Raw genomic sequence first — 19,112 nt, 5'->3', positions numbered from 1 at the left:
ATCTAGACATATCAAGGGTCCATATCACTCCAACTGCACACTCCCTACACCATCACAGAGCCTCCACCAGCTTGAATAGTACCCCGCTGACATGTAGGGTCCATGGATTCATGAGGTTATCTCCATACCCGTACACGTCCATCCGCTCGATGTAATTTGAAACGAGACTCGTCCGACCAGGCAACATGTTTCCAGTCATCAACAGTCCAATGTCGGTATTGACGGGCCCAATCGAGGCATCAAGCTTTGTGTCCTGCATTCATCAAGGGTACACGAGTGGGCCTTCGGCTCCGATAGCCCATATCGATGATGTTTCGTTGAATGGTTCGCACGCTGACACTTTTTGATGGGCCAACATTGAAATCTGCAACAATTTTGCAGAAGGGTTGCACTTTTGTCACGTTGAATGATTCTCTTCAGTCGTCGTTGGTCCCGTTCTTGCAGGACCTTTTTCCGGCCGCAGCGATGTAGGAGATTTGATGTTTTACCGGATACCTGATATTCAGGGTACACTCATGGAATGGTCCTACGAGAAAATCACTACTTCATTGCTACCTCGGAGGTGCTTTGTCCTATCGCTCGTGCGCCGACTATAACAGCACGTTCAAACTTACTGAAATCTTGATAAGCTGCCATTGTAACAGCAGTAACCGATCTATCTACTGCACCAGACATTTGTTGTCTTACGTAGGCATTACTGGCCGCAATGTCATATTCTGCCTGTTGACATATCTCTGTATTTGAATACGCATGCTCATACCGGTTTTTTAGCGCTTCAGTGTATTTTCCTAATAATTCTCCTTCTAGTATTTCTAATTTATCTAAATAACAGTTCAATGCTAGACATTCGCTTGCATATGGACATTATGATTTACTACTTCATTGTAATGGCTTATTTTTGCATTTTAGACAGGCATTTTTATGCCCTTCCCGTTTATGTATCCTTTCCCGTACAGCAGATTTTTCAAACTATTTTCTTGAATTATCTCCCCAAGATATTTCAGTTTTTAACCTTTTTTTGGTCACAATCTGTTTTCAGAAATTTCGAGCATTACAGCAGGTATCATATTTTCAAAAACTATAGCAAAGTTATCAGCAAATGGGAGACTGTTCAGTATTTTTGTATCCCCTTGTCAACCTTATTGGTGAAATTTGTTCATAGTTTCGCAACTTTTATTTCGAAATACAACTCAGTATTTGCGAGTTTGAAGGCTGAATGTTTTGCTTCAGATATAGATCAACAAGGTAGTACAGTAAATATAATATAGTAAAAGTAGATACGGATCCGCCGGCTTGGTCACGGCTACAAATTCAAGAGGTCGGATTTAATCCCCGGTCGATCTTAGGACTTTTTTCTATGACGAAACGAAATTTCAGCGTTGGTAGTGCTTTGGTTAGGTTAGTGTTTTTTAACGTCCCGTCGACAACGAGGTCATTAGAGACTGAGCACAAGCTCGGGTTGGGGAAGGATGGGGAAGGAAATCGGCCGTGCCCTTTCAAAGGAACCATCCCGGCATTCGCCTGAAACTATTTAGGGAAATCACGGAAAACATAAATCAGGATGGCTGGAGACGGGTTTGAACCGTCGTCCTCCCGAATGCGAGTCCAGTGTGCTAACCACTGCGCCACCTCGCTCGGTAAGTGCCTTGGTATGTGAAAATTGTCACCTATCGCCGTGACTGGGATTCCACATTAAAATATAGATCCAACTGTGGCTGAGTGATTCCATTCTTTAGTTGGAAGAAGGCGAGCGCATATTGCCCCGTGTAGGACATGGGGACCAGCGTGCGTTCCTACGTTTATCTTCATTACTAATCTACTTTCTTTCTTACTCAATTCAACGGTAGCAATATCATTCAGTCCTCATTCAGTCTTTGAATCTGTAGATTATGAATGGTGAAAAACAGAGGCAGGATCTAGGCTCGAGGGTGACGAGTTGAATCTGTTGTAAAAGCATTAATCACGAAAGTCATAGTTGGATTCCTGTCCATCATTGTAGCCCGATGTTTAGGTTTAACGTCCCTTGCTTTCCATGTTAATAACATTGCTAATTAACTGTCTCCAGTTCGCGTCAGCGAGCATCTCTGCACTGAAAGTTGTCTTTCATGTTCGGTAATGATCATTTCTGTTCAAAAGAATGTACTTTCCAAACTTAGTAATCGTCTTCTACTAAAAACGCTGCTCTCTGTCGTTTTGTCCACAATCGCGCTATATACCTTTGTTCACACGCCGGTTGTTCTCTGGCAACAGCTACCACGTCTTAGTCGGAACTGCCGTGTCTGCTGCCGTGCGCTGATTCTTAGAATTGGGATCGATGTCTTGTTGAGACCCACCACTTCATCTTTTCTGGTGACATATTCCTGGTGCTTCCGAACTACTACGTGTTTCACGCATAGGCGGTACAGATGCAAGCACTGGGAAGACGACACAAGCGTTTAGTTATAGCCGTTCCATCGATGTCCACCGTAAATCCTACAGAGTCCCCAGGTTCCTGCATGCAGTCTTCAAGAATGGCTAAGGATGATGCTGGATGATACTGAAAAGGTCCACAATTAACGTTAGTAAGCCGTGTGTTCCTATCACACAAATGGTATCATTCCCGGTTTCGACTTCTTACCAAGTCATCATCAGCTGCTGCGTTTGAAAAGTGCAATAGTAAAATACGCAGAAAGTAAATTACATAATCAAATTAACCTTTCTACACTAACCACTAGGAGCTGAATACGTTGTACAGCAACTTGTCAAAGTACAATGCTGGTCATTAAAACTACAAAACCATCAGGACGGCATGCAAGAAACGTCACATTGGCTGAAGTCTACTACATGATTGGATATGCAGATGATTAGAATTTCCGCGCAGTCACACAAAATTGCCTTAGTTACGTTCTACATATAAGGAAAGATTACACAGTTCACTTCTCATTCTAAAATCACATTTTAATGTCGTTTGTTTGTGAGAACATGTGTCGGAATTCAAAAGTGGTAGAATAGTGGCCTGTCGAGCCGGCAGTTTATCTTTGCGCGCTTGCATTGGACGGAATGCCACGACTGCCATGCGAGTATGGAATCGATATGTTAAGGAGGCCTGTATTGAATGCCATATTGGGTGTCGGCGGCTTCGTGAGACTAGCACTCGAGAGGACAGACATATTGTTTGCTCGGCCATGCAAAATTGAGCAGCCACGTCACGCATCATGAATTTGCAGAAAGAGACGTATTCAGACGGACAGTACAATGTGAAGGACCAAATATTGTTAGCACGGCGATCATTGTCATAGCTTCTCTTGAAGCGACAACAGAGAGAGACAGATGGGCAGGGCTACATCCGAGGACAACATAAGGTTACAGGAGTGAACCACTTCGTCTTTTTCAGATGAGTCCCAGGATCACGATGGACAGCACTTGGCGTGATGGTGTGAAGTACCTTTGCGCACTAACACGACCACGTCTGGTTTTGTATAGTCGGTTCTTTGGACAAGAGGAATTATTTTTTACGTGTTGAGGCCCCTTTGACCTTATCTTTCAACAATGTAACGAAAGAGTGCATGCTGCATGTGTTGTCTGGAAGAAGTGGAGCCCCTCCACGCCCGCAGTAGCATAGTGACCAACACAAAAAATTCTGCTGTCGCCTCTGTGTAATGTTTTGTATTCGAATCGAGGAATCACAGGGTGCGGATTTGTGATGATGTCCGTACGTCACCCACAATATGGTCCGATCTAGGAGATAGCAGACAGAAAGCGATTGAAGAGTAGCGGTTTCAAGGGGAGAGGGAAGAAAGTGCCACTGCAAATGCCGGGAGGGCGGGAGGGACCCTTTGCGATAGTCTGGGCTGGTGTTGGGGCTACTGACATTTCATTTGTGGGTGTTATGAAATGTTGGTAGACGGGTGTTACCATTGTAGCTGGTCTCTGATGGTATCTTCTAGGCCAGCTGCCGTGAGCGTACCTGTAACATACAAATTCGTCATCTGACGGGTCAATGTGATCATGGAATCGGCTGCTCTTTGTGTGAGGTCATTGGGCGTTTGTTTCTGTCTTGTGTGTTCGACTTTCCTGTTAGTGCCGACTAGTTAGCTGTACCAATACAACTGGCGTTGCCCGTCAGGTTTGCTGTGATCAGAGGTTCGCCGATATTGCGTTGTTTGTTTGCTCAATTTGAGCCTATCATTTCCCTAAGGAAAATTGTTTTTTGGCGGTTATGCTTTCACCTGTAGCTGTGATCGCAGTTCCCCAGATTCAGGACGAAAGTGTTGTTCGAGAGTCTCCAGTTCTTCTACAGTCCTGTGGCTAGTTCTTTGAATACCTGCACGAGGCGTGCTGTCCTCACCTACCCCGACACATGGATTGTTCGACTGTTGCCCTGGGCAGCAACTTCTCCAGATCTCTCACGCAATGAAAACATTCTGTTCGTGGAGTGCCGAGAGACAGGCACACTGTAGCTAACCTAGACATGAACTCCGCTTTCGAGTTGAAGCAGCATGGGGCAAAGTTCCCACAACTCTCATCCAAGCTTGGTATTTCTCTATGCCCAGCCATGTTAGAGGCATTGTTCGTGTAAAAGTTGGCAGCATTGTGTACTAAATTTTGCTCTGTGTATACCCGCAAATCAACTACAAATTTAATGTATGAATGTCGATTGTAGCGACAAATGAAAATGTGTATCAAGGCCGGGATTCGAACAAGGGTCTCCAACACACCAGGCAGATGCGCTAACCACTACACCACCCTGGCACAGTGGTTTTGCACAACAGCACGGACTACTACCCTACTACGCCTCCCTCGTCAATCCGGATTCCCATTCACGCCTCAGCCCACTTTGTTCGATGGGGAGGTGCTGTTGCAGTACAGTTGGAGAGCCTACGAGTTCGAGTTTAGAGGGAACACCAAGTGGACCGAGACGTGAATGGAAATTTGGAGTAAGGACGGAGGTGTGGTACGGCAGCAGTCCATGGTGTTGTGCCAGTCAGTGTGCCAGGGTAGTAGTGGTTAACGCATCTGCCTAATGAGCAGGAGACCAGGCTTCCGACTACGGCATTGATACTAATTTTCATTCGTCGCTTCAGTCTGCATACATACATGGTAGATGTTTGAGACCTGGAAAGGTCTCTGGAACCAAATTTGTGATTTACTACTCCTGCTATATTGTATACACTTAATATACGCCTGGTATCGCAATGTCAATGGCCGGCAATGTACATCCGAACAGGCCAAGAGAGGCCCCCACAATGTAAATGTATCTTCCCGCGCCCCATACGTGAATGGGACGAGAAAAACCCTAATAACTGATACATTGGATGTACCCTCTGCCATGCACCTCATGGAAGTTTGCAGAGTATAGCTGTAGATGTAGATATTGGCGTTCAGAGTGGTTGAACTGTAGGCCACTGTTAAGTAAGTAGTAGTGTCGAGCTGGTAACTTCCAAATCGCTACTACAGTGTTAAAATATTCACGGTGGAAACCTGCTATTGAGTTGTACCCTTACTAGTAACTTTACTAGTTTTCCTTTGAGAATAATATTCTACTTCTTGGACAAAGAGGTATCTCGCAAGAGGCCGTATCAAAGCAATTTTCTTATGAAACGTTGGTACCTTACTAATGTAAGGGTTTTCAAAATCAATAAACACAATAGTTAATTTAGTTATTTTTCTACAGCGCTTTCAGAGAGTAAATTGCGATGCCCGCATCTCGTGGTCGTGCGGTAGCGTTCTCGCTTCCCACGCCCGGGTTCCCGGGTTCGATTCCCGGCGGGGTCAGGGATTTTCTCTGCCTCGTGATGGCTGGGTGTTGTGTGATGTCCTTAGGTTAGTTAGGTTTAAGTAGTTCTAAGTTCTAGGGGACTGATGACCATAGATGTTAAGTCCCATAGTGCTCAGAGCCGTTTGAACCATTTAAATTGCGATGAGTGTGAGTTGGAAACTACGAGAATGGCGCGTCTCGAATCCCATTGGCTTGTGAGGACGCTTGCATAGCGATTGCGCCGGAAGTAGTCTACGCTTTCTTCTAGGTTACAGCTGCGCTGTGCGACTGTGTGCGAATTTTTCCGGCACGCTCGCATTTCTGCGCGGCAGCCGCGGGTCTGCAAAGCGTCAACAAGCCGCGCCGAGGAGCCAGGTGCTGGGAACGGCAATTAAGGCAATTAATTAACGCCCGCCCTCGGCGGCCACTTCTAATTGCGCCCCTAATTGGCACTGCAGCCTTTCTTCCGGCCGACCGGCGTTCCCAATTGTTGCGCTTCTCGACCAGGGCTCTTGTTTTGATTCTGTCCAGCATTCAGCAAGGCCCCAGCAGAGGCGCCCTCGTCGCGTGACCACGCGGCAGGCGCAGAACGACAGTTTCCCTGTATGTTGTTTCTTGTCGAATGGTTTGTTGTGTGATAAATGCGTTTACTCAACGAGTTCCCGAGAGTTGTCCCCAGCGTTCTGTGATTGAAGCGCCATTGCAGCGATTACAAGCGACATGCACTTCGAGGCTGAATTCGGTCCTTCGTGGGTTCGGAATAAAAGTTAAAGGTGACGTGCATACTAATAATACATTAACGGTTCAAGGTATGGAAATCATGTATTCGGCAGATGTCGTTTTGTAGTCTGGTGTGTTGCTGCGTGTTTCATGCTCTTTACCGTTTTTCTGTGATATTGCTATTGATGAAGTGGAATGGGCTTAAATTTTTCTTAGGCAGTGTATCAACTTCAAGGATAAAGCAGTAATCCACTCCCTTGATCCGAAGCAGCCTGCAATAGACAGCACTGACGAGAACGTAATGATACAAGAAGCTAAAAATCAGGAAATGTGTACGATATCGTCACACATTGCCGTCGCCGATATTTAGCTTGTATATAGAAGAGGGATGTAAAGAACTATATCGATGAGCGAGTGGTTTACCACGGACAGATCTGCATGTTACGGTTCCTTGATGACGTATTTAGGTGTTTGATATTTTCTTTTAGTTTGCTATTTATATACAAGAACAGACAAAATATTGCACATGAATTGGCATGAATTTAGCACAAAATAATTTAAAATAAATTCAAAGGTGTTGATAATAACTAAGCATTATGTGTTTAAGGGAAGAAAACTACAGAGAATATCTGTATAAGAAGAAAAAGAATAAAGAATAAATTTTGTGTGTGTGTGTGTGTGTGTGTGTGTGTGTGTGTGTGTCTGTGTGTGTAAAAGAAAACAGAGTCTACATACGACCATTTGGCCATCTGGTGCACAGTTATATGTTCATCCAGAATCCAGAAGGCAAACTCTACTGGCCTGCTACAATATACAGCGTTGCTACATCACAAATTTTGTAATTTATAATTCTGGACTACACTGCTATACAACATTACACTACACTACTGTACTTGGTATGACAACCAAGTTGGATTTCTCATTTGTCTGGATAGTTAGCCCCGGCGCACTGAGGTACGGCTCAGGATTCACAGGGGCTGCACTACTGTGCCACTCAAGGTGTGGATATGGGGAGGAGTCTGTCAGGGTCTTAGAAAATCCTTCCTGTACCTCTCCGAGGCTCATCTCCTCACTGCTTTCGGAAGGTTGTAATAGGTGGATGTTCTGCCGTGGCGCGTCTCGTTGTCACGATGTACGGCCTCTCAGCCATGTGGACTTGCAGTTCATAAGCTGATATTTTAGAACTCAGCAAGTTCAGCTTATACCACAGTTCCTCATCCCTCGTTATATTATAGACTGTTCTATTACCGGAAGCGTTCCTGTCCTGATCTGTAACATCTGGCATAGTGGCACAATCCCAGACTGCTCCACATTCAGAAGTGTCTGTGGCGCACTGTCGTATTTTTAGTAAGTAGCTCGGATATGGACCATGTCTCAGAAGGTAGAGTATAGATCCCTTGGTCGGAAGGAAGTATATCATTATTGGTCTTTCTTTTGTGTCAGGAAGAAAATGGTAGGTTCTCCCTCGTGGCATGCGAGTAGAAGTATGTGGTGTTACACGTCGCCTGCCCACCGCTTCGGCTAATAAATGGAACCTAGTGAAGGTGGTACCATATCGCGCCGCCTTGGAAGCATTTGACTCCATACAACTTGCAAGTGTGAATCAAGCAGTCACTTTGAACACTGATTAATCAGAGCTATTCATGTGGATGTAGGTAACAGGAAGGACAGTACCACAAGCATGACAATTGGAAGAGCCTAACTTCACTCCTGAATTGCGATATATTCTGCATTCAAGATTTACAAAGTGACAGAAAACGAATATTAAGAACTGAATTCGGAAGGAAGGAGTGCATTAGTTTTCAGTATCAAGTCCACTTGTTATCAAGCATCAGTTCAGATAAAATTTACGGAAATGTAGTTACTGAAGTCCGTTTAAGGTTGAGACGAGCGAGAGAAAGAATTGCTAGCAATGAAGAGCAACAGTGGAGCTTGACCTCGTGTTACCTAGTCTTTAGGCCGTAGCATCTCGCCGTGTTGTGCCGACGGCGGCTACCGGTTATCCACGAGGTCCTGTATGATAAACACGGATTCCACGCGTTGAATGCTCAACGACAACGACGTAAGTGAGGTTGAGTGACCCTGCTGGAGTCCAGCAAGAAAGCGCCGACTTTTGGGATGGGCACTATTTTGTTTTGCCATCCTAAACGACCGCACCTGTCTTACCAGCAACTTCTGAGGAACTCGCCAGATCTGTTAGGTTGCCATCAGTTGCCTGGTCCTAATCGCCAACTACCTTCCGGGAAGGTGTCCCCAGTCCGGGCGTCCTTCAAGCTAAGGAGCTTCTTTAACGGTCACCACTATCTTGCTGAATACCAATAATTATAGTTTAACCTGATCAAAAATTAGTCCAGTACAGAGGAACTAATGTTACGTAATTTCTGTCTATCGTCTCGGGGACACACGGAAAATTTTATTGTAATTTATGGCGTAATGTAGTATCACAAGTAGTCAACAAAAGTGAGCGGGGACTGCGTCGGGTGCTTAATGATGAGCGAGTGGTAGATAATGGCTATAATATGCACATCAACAAAAAGTTTTTTTGAAGATGATCGATGACTGTTAGTTAAGACATTTGATGGTTTTACAAAAAATGCTGTAGTGATTTGAGACAATTCAATGTTTGCAGTCTGTAGCTGGGTGTCTGATGTGTATATGCATATTAGTATCATTCGACATTCACTATGAAACATGTCCCAGAGTTTTAGTTGTTACCATGATGATACGCGACGGTAGTACGCTTTATCACACAACGGCTTTACAAGCATTTCATAGGTCCTGCCATGTTTCTGATTGTTGCCATTTGATGGTTTTACAAAAAATGCTGTAGTGATTTGAGACAATTCAATGTTTGCAGTCTGTAGCTGGGTGTCTGATGTGTATATGCATATTAGTATCATTCGACATTCACTATGAAACATGTCCCAGAGTTTTAGTTGTTACCATGATGATACGCGACGGTAGTACGCTTTATCACACAACGGCTTTACAAGCATTTCATAAGTCCTGCCATGTTTCTGATTGTTGCATAATGTACGCCAGGGAGACGTCTCCAGCTTCAGCACCAGCAGTTTGAGATATCTCTCCTCCTGTGTCCTCTTATTCATCAGTTTGTCCGCCCCGGTAGCTGAGTGGTCAGCGTGACAGACTGTCAATCCTAAGGGCCCGGGTTCGATTCCCGGCTGGGTCGGAGATTTTCTCCGCTCAGGGACTGGGTGTTGTGTTGTCCTAATAATCATCATCATTTCATCCCCATCGACGCGCAGGTCGCCGAAGTGGCGTCAAATCGAAAGACCTGCACCAGGCGAACGGTCTACCCGACGGGAGGCCCTAGCCACACGACATTTCCATTTATTCATCAGTTTCATCGTAACTTTTCCTGTGAGCTTATGATTACCTGTTTTCTGCTGAAGTTGCTCGTCATAAATAGTTACTCGTCTGACAGTGTTGCCAGCAACAACGGTTTTCTGCGAAGAACCTCAGTTCAGTTTTTATCTAATTTCAGGTTTCTGCTTGACGTCTAGAATAACGTGTTTCCCTTTGAAGCCATGATAATGATCCATAAGGAAAGCCACAATTTCAAAGTGCACAGGAATGTTGAACATCGTATTAACTAAAAACATTGTAGCATTGTATTAACTAACAACATTGTTGCAGACGAAATTTCATTATTGTAGGCGTCATTTCAGGTTCAACGACTAGAAGCTAGAAGTGCGCCGGATTACTGAGAGGCCGGACTACTGAGGGCCGTATTAGCGAGAGTTCAGTGTACAATAAAACCAATCTTTTAATTTTCCATATTTTTTGAGTCCAAAATTTTACATCTGGTAACCAAGTGACGTTATCGAAATCATGCAGTAACCTGTTACAGTTCACGTAATATATCAAATAGATATTATTGTGGTATCTTAGTAATTAATGCCGTTGACGTGGCTTACCGAAGTGAATATTAGGATCAAAAACCTACATCCACATTACGGCATTAGGATAGATAACACACTTCAAAAATCTTTGCTGTGATATCACTTATCAGTATGATGGGGACATCAGAGATAAAGTTCTGAAGTTTCTTATAGTGTTCGGTACAACATTCTGAACGGTACAGAAAGAAGAAAGAAGGTGGAACTTAATACAGATTCGTAACACGTCACGGAGACAAGGCAAAACACACACACACACACACACACACACACACACACACACACACACACTCACTCAGAGAGAGAGAGAGAGAGAGAGAGAGAGAGAGAGAGAGAGAGAGGTGTGGGGGGGGGGGGGGCGTAGGTTCATTCAGCATGAATGAAATTCATACGTTCAGTAACAAGTGGTTCTCTACGAAACAAAGTTCCCAGACAACCACGAAATAAATATTAATACCAAAACAGATGTGTCACAGATATAATGAACTTGTTTGAATACCTTGAGGCGTACTTCGAGAATTACTACTTGTTTTACTTAGCGTTAATGCCGTTGTGGACAGGGTCTGCATTACTCAGGATTTGGCAATTTTATGCGACTTTGCCTCCAAATGCTCTCCCTATCGCCGCAATCGTCAGTTACTTAAAGGCGAGGAATCGTGTACGCCACCTGTCTGTAAATTGTGTAAACTTTGGCATCTGTGTGCTCGTATTTTAACTGTTTTTTATCGTATTTTGTGAGGTGGAAGTAGGGGATAACCCAGAATTTGCTTAAACGCCTAGGGTTGGGAAAAATCGACCGCTCGTAACTTGTCACGATATTGTTGTTCGGCATAACTGGTATTTTTCGGTAGGTGTTTTGTCTCAGTGAGAAGAGAGGTTTTTTATCTTTGACTAAAACCTAAGTAAAAAAAATAAATTAGCCCTAGCAGCAGTGCTAAAATATTTTGTTATTACAGAAAATGAGAGATGTGATCGGTGCTGTTTTAATAACCATGTCCACAGAAACGTGCAAGGGTCAAATGATACAAGAATTAGTGCAGCATTGCTGAGGCAATGGTGTCCCAGCTGCCGTGCGTCGTGGCTTAAGGCACGCGTGTATGTGCGGTGTGCAAGACTTGCCCCCACCTGGTCTATACCAGGACATCCGTTATATTGCAGAATGATTCGAACCCTAGTCTCGAAATATTTTTACGAAGTTACTTAGCAATGAAGTACAATGCTTCATTAGCTTTAAAAGATAAACTATTTCTCTGCCATTTCTGTGAAACAATGAAAGGGGATGGAACTTATGGTAACAGTAATAAATTAAAAACTTAGGAACAATTCATTCATAATACAGAGTAAAAATAGAAAGTAGCTATCTACTGTCTGTGCTGTGTACTTGTAGCCCTTGGACCGTAATGCCCAAATAGTGGTACGACACCAATTACAACATGATTTTTGACCAGTTTCAAAAAATTAAGATCAGTAGGAGAATATCGGTGATTTTTTTGCAGTATTCAGTCATTTATCACTTTTCGAGAAAAATGGCGAATCTAATATTTTAATTCTATGTATCCTGACACAGAGAGAGTCGACATTTTTCATTCTTTGTTCGGTTTCTACAATTATTATAGGAAATAACCGATTTTCTGTTTTTTATTCCATTTATTTCAGAAACCACTTATTTCCAGCTGTTTTAACGGTCAGGTTAAACTGGCATGGAAAAGAACCGATATAACCGAAAACCGGTTGTTTCAGCGATAACCGCCGTCCCTAACTTAGGCTAGGCGGTGCACCAGCCATGGTCGTCAATCCGGTGCGCGGCTTCTATGCTATTCTGGCTAACCTTCCTGTCTCACAATCTAGCGCTTTACGTTGTACAAGTCGGCCATGCTTGATTCGAGAAATATTTCGAGGAAAAAAGTTTAATGTAGACGCTAATAGATAGCGTAACTGATGGGATTTGAAAGTGTATGGCGCTGTAATTTTCCCTCACAGTATCTCCTCAGCTTATCCGTATAGACTAGCTGAACCGATGTGTGATGTTCTTGTGTACTGGTTCGGGGAATGACAACGCATTAAGTGGCCAGCACTGGTCACTGAATCGAGGTGGTGCGCTTTCGAAAGAATGAAAGCAGGTTAAAGCTGTATTTACGTTTTAAGGTGGTTCAGTGCAAATCTTCCGCTACTCATGGATATATAAAAAAAAAATAGTTTGACAAGAGTTACAGTCAGATCCCGCCGTTTGACTGAGTCGTCGTGAATGCGTCTGTCAACGTTGAATCCGCGGTTACGATTTGCTAGCACCTTACGGAGTGGATTACAGCATTTACAATGGACTGAACCAACAAGTGTCGGCCTGCCCATTTTACACAGTAGTCAGAGTTCCTATGTGCTGTTTTACTTTTATGTGGTTTATGTACTGGCGTATTGTGCACTTGATTATTAAATACAATTTATTGAAGTACATAGACATGAAGCATTTAATGACCACAGATCATAATTACATATCGTGATTAAAAAAAGCTAAAGCTGTCACCAGTCTGAAGATTGGTGTGAACACCGCAGTGAGTTACTGGACATATACGAATATCTGACTTAATTAATCTACTTGTGTTTGGGCGTCTGTCGTCCTAGCCTGTGCAGGTGACTCGGGACGTTTCCGTAATGGTCAGACATGTACTCTAACCTTTCGTTATCCGGCCCTCAGCAACAGGAACTTTCCAGCCCTTCCTCCTGTAAAACGTCAGTAAGATGCCCTCATGAGATGCTTGAGTGTTCTTTCAAAGTTCCTCCCCGCTTTCCGTTGACATAATGCACAGACCCCATCCATGGCCTGAGAAACAGCTCGCGCCGGGATAGACTTGTGTGATTTTGCTAGGTAATTGTGTTTCTCAATGTAGCTTGCTGCAAGATTTTTATTTCGTATACGTATAGAATCCATCAGCGATATGATTGATAAGAGATTTTATTTTCTCTCATTCTCCTTACCAGTACATTTTATGTCCACTGTGTATTCGTAATCTGCAGCTATAAGTAGGTAATTTGCACGATAATTATTTGGTATTTAACAGTGTTACTTGAATGGCGGTTTTCCGCAGCGGCTATATAAATAGTGTGTCTTAATATCTTAAAAAGGATGCATGTTTTACTTGTTGCGAAGAAGTATATATATTAACCCAGACGAATTTCGCTTTTTTGTACCACTTCAAAACGCATGCTGAAACAAGAAACGTTTGTCTTCTTTCCATTTATAACGTTTTTGTTAAACCAAAAAAATTGTATACTTTTCAGCTCACTCACAGGTGAAACTTCCTACATTAAACCGAAACACGTCTGGGTTAAAATATTTACTACATTGTGGCCTGCTTGTTTATTTTAAAGTTACGTGTTAGTATTACATGTCACGCAGGCCATATGACGCACACAATATCGATATAATTGGCAATAATTTTCGTGGGTGCATGTTTGTCCTCTATATTTTGTAAAAATTTTCCACGTCGTTTCCTGTGAAATTCCATTTTTCGGTACGAACGTGCCTCACACTTTATTTCGCAGTTCCTACGCACGGGCCACACATCGCCGCAAACAGCCGGCGCGCACAGCCCTGAGGTTCCACACCAGCGACAAGAGTTTGGCGTAAAAAAGGTTTTCTGTCAGGTATGCCGTTATTTTTGATATGTTTTCCTCTGACATTGTTGTGTAATGTTACATTAATAAGGAAGGTTTCATTGACCTCCTCCTCACTAGACACGAAACTGTAACTCACTCACTAGGTATGTAAATTGGCCAGTAGGGTCAATTGTTGCTTAGTTACATGCCACATACTGTCTTGTGTTGACGACCCTTAGCCCATTCATACGTCGTGTAATGTGAGTTGACGGACAAGGCTTGAAATGAAACTGGCCGTAGCTCTTGTCACAGGAAATGTCCCAACATTTTCCAGAACTATTTTACAAAATCAACCTGAAACATTTATCGGGGAGGTCCGACCGGGATTTGAACCCTGCTCTTCTCGAGCTCTAGGCCAGTGTAACTGCGTGACATCGCTCGGTGAAAATAGATATATAGAAGGAAGTGAACAATATAACGTGGACACCCGGGCCATTTTGTTGCAGATATCGAAACGAGCTTTCCGGTAAATGATAGTATGCAGAGGGGCATATAATTCACTGTATTGGTAACACTTACATATTTTTTATCGACCGAGATATTGGAGCAACGATGGGAATATTTACTTTCTTAAACGACATCCAAAACCTCAGTGATAAAACAGTGACTTTCCACCTGCTTTGGCATATGTTTTTTGAAAATTATTTTTGCGCAAATTTCGCTGTAAATCTGATCAAATGTTGTACCAACCTCCAACATCTTAGAAGATAAAAAACACACACACACACACACACACACACACACACACACACACAGAGAGAGAGAGAGAGAGAGAGAGAGAGAGAGAGAGAGAGAGAGACTAGAACACATGGTGCTATTCAACCAGTGTTGTTATATACTTGACATATTGTCTGAAAATAATTCCCGTGGGGTAAGGCACCCCTTGGAGTGCAGGTAGGGGCTGGAAGGATATGACATACGTAAATAACTGACTTAGGCTCGCTGTGGTAAGTTTCAACTAAACTTCTTATACATACGAGTTAATACTTGCAACAACAGCAGCAACAGCAAAAACAAAATACTGCGGTGGTAGGACACTTCTTCCACCTCCCCGTAGGTATGGGGTTTGATTTGAATGGTCTGGCATGAAAATCATTGATTTTAGTGTCCAATCTATAGTTTTGTGTATAGCTAGGCTAACTGCTAAAAGTCTCGTTGATTTTAGTGTCAAATCCATAGTTTTGTGGGTAGCTAGTCTAACTGGTGAAATTCTCGATAACTCGTTAAGTTCAAATATAGTCGAACAGAATTCTGTAGAATGTTCTGGATTTTTTAGAACACACAACTGTGAACTGTATTTTTAGTTTTAAGAACACGTAAATCAAATTATTTGTATGTAATTATACAGATAGATCAGGTTCCTTTTCCTGTGAAGTAAAAGACTGAACTATATAAGTAATGGGGCAACACTGGATAGTCAGGTAGTATTTAATTAAATGTCGTTTTTACCCTGTAGACTGGTCACGGGCTTGTAAGGCGGCTGTAATTTGGCTTCTTTGTTGTCGTAAATAGTTTTCATGCAGTGTGAGTGCCAGTACTTGAGCCCATAATATACGCTTCAGTCTCCTCTGTTTCTCGACACCTTCCCCACGTTGAATCAGATTTCTGTCGGGTGTGGTCATGCAGGCAAACTGACAAAAGCTGAAATGACCAAACTAAATGAGTCATGAAGCAAAAATACTTCGCTATGCCATTGCCATTGAAATGTCGAAAAAACTCTTCCGTAGTAAATTGATTCAGGAAAAGGTATGCGTATTCGTTATTACGAAATTACACAGTAGACTCAGAAATTATTAGAAATCACAAGCATGTCATTTGGGCGAAGTAAATAAGAAACCTAGGTTTAGTCGTACCTGTACCAAAGACGTTGTTCCAATAGAAACATTGTTGCATGCTATAAGCTACTATAAATTCCGAAAACAAATTTTATGTGGAGCTGCATAACGGGTGGGGGAGGGGAGGGGGGGGGGGGCAACCTGTGAAGCGTCGTAATTTTAGGTGTGGTTAGTGAAAATTTGTAAGTGAGAGGCTAGGGTTATGTCCAATACGGTACAGATCCATGCAGGCCACGATCTTTGAAAGTAAATCTGATAAGAATTTTTCATAACTTACCTACGTCGTTCCAGGTGAACCGCTGCAAATTTCCGAAAGAAAGATGAGAATCTGTGTGGATTGGCAAACGTGAAGTTGACCACTGAGAGAAGAACCAATCGAAGTGGTGCAGTCTGGGGAAGCAGGACCCAGTTTTAGCTTTTCTCTGATTTCCCTATAATTCTCAAGACGAATGCCGGGTCGGTTCTTTCGAAAAGGACGCACGGCAGGTTTCGTTCGTCATCTTTGTCGTATCCGAGTTTGTGCTCCGTCTCTAATGGCCTCATCATAGACGGGACGGTAATCCCAAATATATATTTGCGGAGTTTCGCGGCATGGAGTACAACACCATTCTTTACACCTCTGGTGATGTGACACTTAAGTCAGTGAGCTGCCGAATTCTGCAGGGTTTCCCTAATTACCGGAAGAGCCGTAGTCCACAAACAAGAGGTCCATTCACGACCGGAGAAACCACTCCCTTGTTCGCGACGTGTCGTTCAAGTTAAGGTATTCAGTGTGTCGTCTTCCTATACTAACTAATCCGTGCTTGTCTAGTCCTTACGGCTGTTAGAAGATGCTGGCTCTAACTTCGCACAACACGTGGTTTTAATTCAATCATGCATCAGTACCAAATTTAACAGACGTGGCGCCTAAATTACAATGTCCCCCCTTCCTGGAGAGTTTACACTGTCCAGCACTCCAAGCCTGTGCAAAGATCAAGGCTGTCCGTCTACGTTAAACTAGTAACATATTTTTTTTTGTAGGCCACAGTATAGTTTCCGCTTGTCTTTTTTAGTATTGCAGGCGCTTTACAATGTGAGGTGTTGCAGAGACTAAAACTATTGTACCCAATAGATTCGAATTTTGTTACCAGTTTTTACGGACGTTATGTACTGATTTTGCACGAATGGGTTAGCTTTAAACATTATTAAAAGAGATAGCTCATCCGGTTTTATACCACCAAAAACACATTGACAATGATGAATATAGTGTACAGTTAACAGAACGGAATGTTCTGATTTTGGGCTTAACTACTGATGTATATGTGGACTCCGTAATACATTTAGGTCCACCTACTTTTACTATAATAATAATAATAATAATAATAATAATAGCCTGCTTGTACCCAAAAGACACTCATGACTGATAATCAGAAAGCATTTCCATTCTTTGATATCCTGCTGGATAATATTTTGTGGTAGCTTATCTGTCAAAAAACGCTGTAGCCTCAAGCAAAATAAGTTGGAACTGCAGATAGTGTTCACAGACGTAAATCTTGTAAGCAACATTCAAATATTTGAGATGATTAACTGCCTCCTACAGTACTTATCATGCTCGGTAACCGATTATAACCTATCATACTGGGCAACGAATTCCGTATGCAAATTACCATTGGTTTCTTGTTAATATAGCATTACCCAAACATGTTTTGGCTCCTTAACGCCATCTTTTTTCAGTATTTTTATTTACATTGTAGCCTGAAAACTGAAAGCAATCAGTATCAGTTGAGATAATTCTGAATCTCCTACAATAAATGCAGGAAAATATATCACAGTTGAAATTGCCTCTTATATTAAATGGCACAGCAGCGAAAATTATGATTAATTTCAGTCCATGAGGAATATTTGTCGTTTCCATAACTCTGATTTTGATGTTTCACATAGTAGATCTCAATCTTTGTTATGCTTGTGTCTTAAAGCAGTGCTTCCGATATTTTATGTTACTTTCCGTACTCGAGAATGGGTGTTGTGTGTAGAAATGTACAGTATGCAGTCAATGCACACTTTCAGCGTTAGTACTCGTATTTTACTAAAATGTTTCTTTCCTCTCCGATTCTGCGTAGAACCTCCTCATTTCTTATTTTATAAATCCACCAAATGTTCAACATGTTTCTTTAGCAAACCATCTGAAACGCGTCGATTCTCTTCTGTTCCGGTTTCCCCCCATTCCGTGATTCACTACCATACAATGCTGTGCTACAAACGTACAGTCCCAAAAATTTCTTCCCCAATATTAAGGCTCATGTTTGGTACTAGTCGAGTTGTTTTGTCCAGGAATTTCCTCTGCCTGTGCTAATCTGCTTTTTATTGCCTTGCGTCGATCGTCATACCTTATTTTGCCTCTGAGGCAGCAGAATTCCTTCACTTCATCCATTTCGTGGTCCACAGTTTTGACATTAAGTTTATCGATTGTGTCGTTTCTGCTACTCCTCATGACTTTCGTCCTTCTTGGTTTTACTCGTAGTCTGTATTCTGTACCTAGTAGACTGTTCATTTAATTCAGTATTTCCCGTAATTCTACTTCGTTTTCGTTGAGGATAGCAGTATCATCTGCTAATCTTATCATTGATATTCTTTCATTCTCGATCTCAATCCTTTCCGGAACGTATCCTTTATCTCCGCCATTGCTAATGAAGTTCTTAGAGTAAACAGTAAGGAAGAAAGATTGCAACCCTGTCTTACACCCTTTCTAAGTACGTCGTTCTTATATTATATTCTTGGTTCTTATGTTACGTAGCTTACTCCCATATTTCTCGGAATTTAGAACATCTTACTTTGGCGAACATGTTTCTCCCGTGAATATGTGTCGATTCTTCTTAAGTCTTGCTTTCATTATCAAGCGCAACGTCAGAATTGCTCTCTCGGGCCTTTACCGTTATTAAATCCAACATGGCCGTCACATAAGAGATCCTTAGTTTTCTTTTCCATTCTTCTGTCGTTATTATTGTCATTAGCTTACATGCATGAGCTGTTAAGTTAAATGTACGATAATTCTCGCATTTATCAGCACTTGCTATCTTCGGAATTGTATGGACGATATTTTTTCAAGCTAATTGTACGATAATTCTCGCAGATATCAGCGGTTGCTATCTTCAGAATTGTATGACGATATTTTTTCGGAAGTCTGATGGTATGTTTCCAGTCTCGTAGATTTGGCATGAGCTTGAATAGTCGTTCCACCGAGCGAGGTGGTGCAGTGATCAGCACATT

General features: G+C 42.5%; 1 protein-coding gene across 1 annotated transcript in view; it reads left to right on the top strand.

Moving 5' to 3' along the window:
* Window positions 1-19,112, top strand: part of LOC124709032 (neurogenic protein mastermind-like) — a 365,469-nt gene that overhangs the window by 74,608 nt on the left and 271,749 nt on the right. Inside the window, exon 2 of the mRNA XM_047240679.1 lies at window positions 13,918-14,019. Coding sequence (XP_047096635.1) covers window positions 13,918-14,019 — 102 coding nt within the window. The remainder of the gene's footprint in view (window positions 1-13,917; window positions 14,020-19,112) is intronic.

The sequence above is a fragment of the Schistocerca piceifrons genome, chromosome 7 (genome assembly GCF_021461385.2).
Source record: "Schistocerca piceifrons isolate TAMUIC-IGC-003096 chromosome 7, iqSchPice1.1, whole genome shotgun sequence".
NCBI classification, from domain to species: domain Eukaryota; kingdom Metazoa; phylum Arthropoda; class Insecta; order Orthoptera; family Acrididae; genus Schistocerca; species Schistocerca piceifrons.
The sequence above is the reverse complement of the archived record's forward strand: the minus strand, read 5'-3'. Positions and strand labels throughout refer to the sequence as shown.